We start from the raw sequence: 5,539 nt of genomic DNA on the forward strand, positions 1-5,539 counted from the left end.
GCAGGACTCAATTGCATGTTCTGTAGACATGAAGTGGCAACTAAAGCCATTATCAGCCATGAAAACTTTGGCGGCTGCAGCATTTAGGTTTTGGCTGAGCCAGCTAGCCAGCCACTAACTTCATCAGTCAGCCGTTATTCTCAAAGCAAATGGCTTCGGGGTCTATACATAACACACTATCCATTGCAAACATAGCTTATTTGAAACCGATCATTCCCCCTCCCCCATACACGTCTAACCGGGGGGGGGATTGTTTTGCTATGTGTGGACATGATCTTAGGCTACAGACATCACTGCGGCATTGACAACAAAGCGGTCAAATGACCGGGGCGCGGCGCTTCTAGGTATAAGTGGGTCAGAACGGCCCGGCGCTTCTAGTGTTAAAACCCTCCAGCTGTTTCTTTCATGGCTGAAAATGACTGAAATTGCCATTTCTACCCTGATTATCCTGATAAAGATATGAACATACGCTTTATATTTCCATAGAGCCTAAGTAGCATAGTTTTAAAGACCAAAAGGTGCACTGGGGGGTTATCTACACCACTGTAAGCAGAATTTTCATCCCTCTAAATTTCAGTCATTTTTAAGTGGCATTATTTCGTATTCGCAGTGGCTTTGGTGGATGGTTTTACTGTTGCTGGAGAGGAACATCTACTGATTCCAAAACAATTGTCGTCTAATTGGGCCACATTTGGAGTTGGAGTTCATTTGAATGGGGGCGGTTACCAAGAGGGCCTCAGAATGGAGGGACTTACAGTATAAGGACTTTGTTAGAAATAGTTAATTTACAAAATGGTCGGAACAAATGTGGTTGGATAGTTAAGAGGAGCAACACATTCGCCCTGTTTAAATGTGGCTCCAACACAGTCAGCAGACATGCCCACAGCATGAAAGCAGAGTATACTAGTCACTGCTTTATGATTTTGAAACTTCATTGATGTGCTTGATGACAGCTAACAAAGGGTGATAGAGGGACAATTAAATGTTAGTCACAAATGACTAGCTAACACTAAAGTGAAACATCTAGGGCCGTACTTTCATAGAGTGTTCAGTCTGCATCTATTCTATAAGCCCTAAACGCTTGTTAACCATAGTTGGTACACAACCAGCTAAACAGGGAATTAGGCGTGCTCATCAAGAGAATCCTGTGGCACGACTGGTCACAGCACCCATACCATGTTTGGGTCCACGTGCCCAAGGGTACCTGGGTTCAAGGCCGGCATGGGTCATTTCCTGATCCCTTCCTGCCACTCTCTCTGCTGTCCTGTCACAATAAAAGGCCCATTTTAATGTAAAAATGGAATCAGCTTCTTTTTAGCTGACCAGGCAGTGTAGCCACCATTGAAACTCTTGATATACGCCATTTTCACAATCTGTGAAACAAGCACCATTTATATATGTTTCAATTACTGTAGAAACATTCAATATAACAATAGAAACTTTAAACATGAATAGTCACAGAGTCTTATTAAACTATTGATTCTCTGGAAACAAGTTTTTAAGAGATGATGATGGGTTGAGTATTTTAAGGGTCAAGATGTGTTGTGCTGATGTTTTGAACCATGGATAGAAGAGAGCGTAAATTACAGGATTTATACAAGAATTAATGTACGTGAACCAGCTGAATACATTGAACATGAGTGAGGATGTGGATACACTGCTCTCCGTGAGGAGAGAAATATAATACGGAATCCAGCAAATTAAATACATGAAAACAACAATGCCAAGAGTCTTTGCAGCCTTATGTCCGGATTTCTTTGCTGTCGTTAGCTCATTTTCGGTGGAGTGGTATACGTTGAAAGTTGCAGTAGATATGAGTGTTATTTGTCTTCTGGCTGTGATATAGATTCTGATATACAAAGTAATCATGGCGGTGCATGGACTAAGAAAAGTAATGATGAGATCAATGATGGCGAGTGTGTAGTCAATGACAACTATGCAATGGCCATAGCATGAACTGTAAACAACTGGGTGATTCATATGATCATATAAATTAATCACAGCATATAGCACGGCCCAAAACCAACTGAGGAATATACAGAACAGAGTTTTTCGGTTTGTCACTTTGGAATGATACCTCAGTGGATCCCTTACAGCTATGTACCTGTCAATTGATATGAAAACCAAATTACCAAGTGAGGCAGAGACAACTATGTAAATAATGAATGGAAATAATGAACAAAATGTTACACCAAAATACCAGCAGTTGTCAATTAATCTGACACTTTCGATAGGCATCACAAAAACCCCAACAACAAAGTCTGCCACAGCAAGAGAGAGGATGAGCAGGGGCCGGTTTCCCGAAGCCTTCTTAACGCTACGTAGTTCGTAACCTCTATCTTAAGCTCTACCTTAAGTACCTCACGCATTTCCCGAAACCTTCTTTGCTACGAATGTCTTTCGCACGTCGTTCGTTGGTAAGAGTGGTCTGGAGCACTCTCAGACCTCTCTTAGCTGCACCTTAGCAATGTTTCGACTCGCGACGCTAGTCGCCGCCACTGTACCCTACAGCAATTTCCGTTACGCATGCAACTCATATGATACAAAATCACTATTTTGGTTCGCCAATGATTTTATGTAAGCATGCTAATTTAGAAAATAGTTTCTGGAAATGTTTTCATGCAAATATGAAACGTGCACGCATTTAAAAATAGTTAAAGCGCTTTATTCTTTGCTTCCCCCCACCGTCCTACAATGTTTAGGCCTAATGTGCGGGCTTGCTGTCATGTTTAATGTTAACCAAAGGCACACAATACTGAATGAGGATGTTGGTCAATCAGCTGTGATTAAAAAAAAGTCTACATAGCCTATTTCAACGAGAAAAGCACAAACCTCCCCCAAGCAAACACATGTAGCTACGCCTCCTGCATCCAGACGGTGATACGAATCACTCACAAAATTAAATAGTTTCTTCCTTGGGTCATTTCAGATCTTCCCTGGAAATTTTATCGAAATCCATCTTTAACTTTTAGAGTTAGCCTATCTTGCAAACAAACGGACAAACAAACAAACTAGAAAAGCACTCAGAGAGCGCAGACGTCTGCTTTCAAACATGAAGCGTTCGAATCTTTTTATCCATGCGGGAAACAAACTAACACACCAACAAACAAACCCAGATGAAAACATAACCTACTTACCTACGTAGATCATTTAATTTCTAGACTACGTTTTTTATCATTGTGTGCTAATAAGTTCATCCACGTTGAAGTTGCGTGAATGTTGTGGGGGCGATAGGCTATTATAAGCAATGGTTTTGGTGCAAAGAACGCTTTCATAAGTCTGTCAAGCCTCCGCGTGAAATAAAAAATCGATTTCTGAGCAATCGATGTCACCTAATTCAGCACCTTCATGGTGGACAGTGCCTTATACGTCGGACGTAAGGAGCTTTTCGTAAGAAGACTCCTAAGTGATAGTTCGGGAACCACGACTAGAAAGGTAAACAACTTTGGTAAGTTATACCTTTGGAGTCTTCGTAGCTCGCTAAGAGTGAACGTTATCGGGAAACCGGCCCCAGGTTAGTGGGAGTGTGAAGCTGCTTGAAGTGGGAGATGGAGATGATCACAAGCAGGTTTAAAAACACAGTACACAGCGAAAGTGCTGCAAAGAAACTGTACAGAATTATAATTTCAGATCGAGATCGTATCTCTTTAAGGCAGGATACGTTGTTTGACGGAAAGCAATATTGTACATTTTGTTCCACAGAGCCACTTATTTCCATAAATGTAAAATGACAGTAAAATATAGCATAGGTGTGGAAATCAAATGCATTTAAAACTCAGTGATTCAATAAATGAGTAAGATGTGACAGAACCATATGTCTGTGAAGTGATGAGCGGAGGACTCCAGCTTTTATGCATGTACGGTATGAAAGTTCCTCCTTCACATGTGACATCAGTAGCCATACTCCAATGCCAACTGTTGATGTCTTTTGAAGTCAGACAGATTTACACTTTGTAACACAAAATGTGTAGAGGAAAGTGTATAGGCACAGGTTTTGGTTAGTTGGTTCTCCCTTTTTTGGTGTAGAGGGCTCAAGAGCCCCTATTGGTAAAAGACGGCGTAAGATTGGGGACCACAGTATAGTCTAGGCCCCAATATAGTGGTTCCCAACCTTTTTTGTCTTATGTACCCCCTTAGTTTTTTTGTAATACCGTGAGTACCCCCTCACTCATACGTGCTGATGATTCTTCAGAAGTAGAATATAACTGATTATTGAATTTAAAAAACTTGATTTCATCTCCTTAATTTGAACATTTAATTCTCAGGCATTTTCTCAACTTTAACTCAAATCACTCAATAAAGACATACAAAAGAATAATGTGTTGCCTTAAAAATAGGTAATAATAATAAGAATAATTAATCTTAAACTCTTAAATTGTTACATTAGAACTCAATCACCCATGTAAGATAAAAGTCATATTTAAAGATCATTATGTGTGTTTTGTGAATTTTGAAATTCTGAAGAAATGGTGTGTGACTTATAAATGGTGCATTTTCACTGTAAGAGCGTTGAATTTTTTACCAACGATTGTGTAGTGATAACTTCATCAACTGTATCAGTCTTTACACTTTCATAACGCCCTTTTGGCAGCTCTTCGTTTACAAGCCTTATTTGAACCACTTTGACAGCACAATATTAACGATGATATGCACAATATTTAATTAATATTATGTCCGACACATCTTTGTAACGCTCAAAGGACAAGAGCTGCGCTTCTCCACTCACATCTGTCATTTCATCTGGCTGCAAAACGAACTGACTGGCTGTTCATTTTGTTGTTATATTACATCGTTTATCCGACGGGACATGGTGTTATTCGACAGGGGAACTTTCTTGAGTGCGTCGGCTGGCTACGGTGGGTCCGCAGAAATGAACCCAAAATAAATTTTTCATGGTAGGCCTACTGCCTTGGATTCAGTTCGGCCAGTTTTGCGTTTCTTTTTTTTGTTTGTTTTGTATATATTTTTTGGCTTTTGCCTTTAATGACAGGACAGTTAGAGAATGACAGGAAGTGAATGGGACAGAGAGTAGGGGTGGGATCTGGAAAGGACCACAGGGCGGGAATGTTACGCCACAGCTGGGGCCAGTTTTGTGTGTCTAAGCGGGTGTTTTTCTGGCTGCAGCGCAGCAGATGTTTTGATTATGGGATTTTGGCCTGGTTGTGCCACAGACTATATTCCTTATAGGGAATCTAATCGCTCAGTATCATTTTTGATGGGATTATTGTACTGTATTTACTTGCCACCTCGAAATGTCCATGTACCCCCTGCAGTGTGCTTGCGTACCACTAGGGGTACGCGTACCCCCGGTTGAGAATCACTGGCCTAAGGTGTGGCTTAGGGACTCTATAGCACCACTGTTGTCTGTTGTGATTGACACATACATTGACGAAAATGAACCAAATTTGGTGGGCTTGTGTGTTGCTACCTCTAGTCAGAGAAGGAGCTCTGGCCTAGGGTGTGGCCTAGGGACTCTATAGCGCCACCTAGCACGTTACCTGTTGTGGTTGACCTATACATTCACGAAATTGAACCAAGT

At 41.0% G+C, this 5,539-nt stretch overlaps 1 protein-coding gene across 1 annotated transcript; it reads right to left on the reverse strand.

The window, feature by feature from the left end:
- Window positions 1–1,473: 1,473 nt before the first annotated feature.
- On the reverse strand, window positions 1,474–3,718 carry LOC134080796 (trace amine-associated receptor 13c-like). The gene is made up of 2 exons (XM_062537406.1): window positions 3,511–3,718; window positions 1,474–2,285 (listed from the first exon to the last, which is right to left on the reverse strand). The coding sequence occupies exons 1-2, from the start codon at window positions 3,716–3,718 to the stop codon at window positions 1,474–1,476; spliced, it is 1,020 nt and encodes a 339-aa protein (XP_062393390.1).
- Between the last annotated feature and the right edge of the window lie 1,821 nt (window positions 3,719–5,539).

This window comes from Sardina pilchardus, chromosome 5 (genome assembly GCF_963854185.1).
Source record: "Sardina pilchardus chromosome 5, fSarPil1.1, whole genome shotgun sequence".
Taxonomy (NCBI): domain Eukaryota; kingdom Metazoa; phylum Chordata; class Actinopteri; order Clupeiformes; family Clupeidae; genus Sardina; species Sardina pilchardus.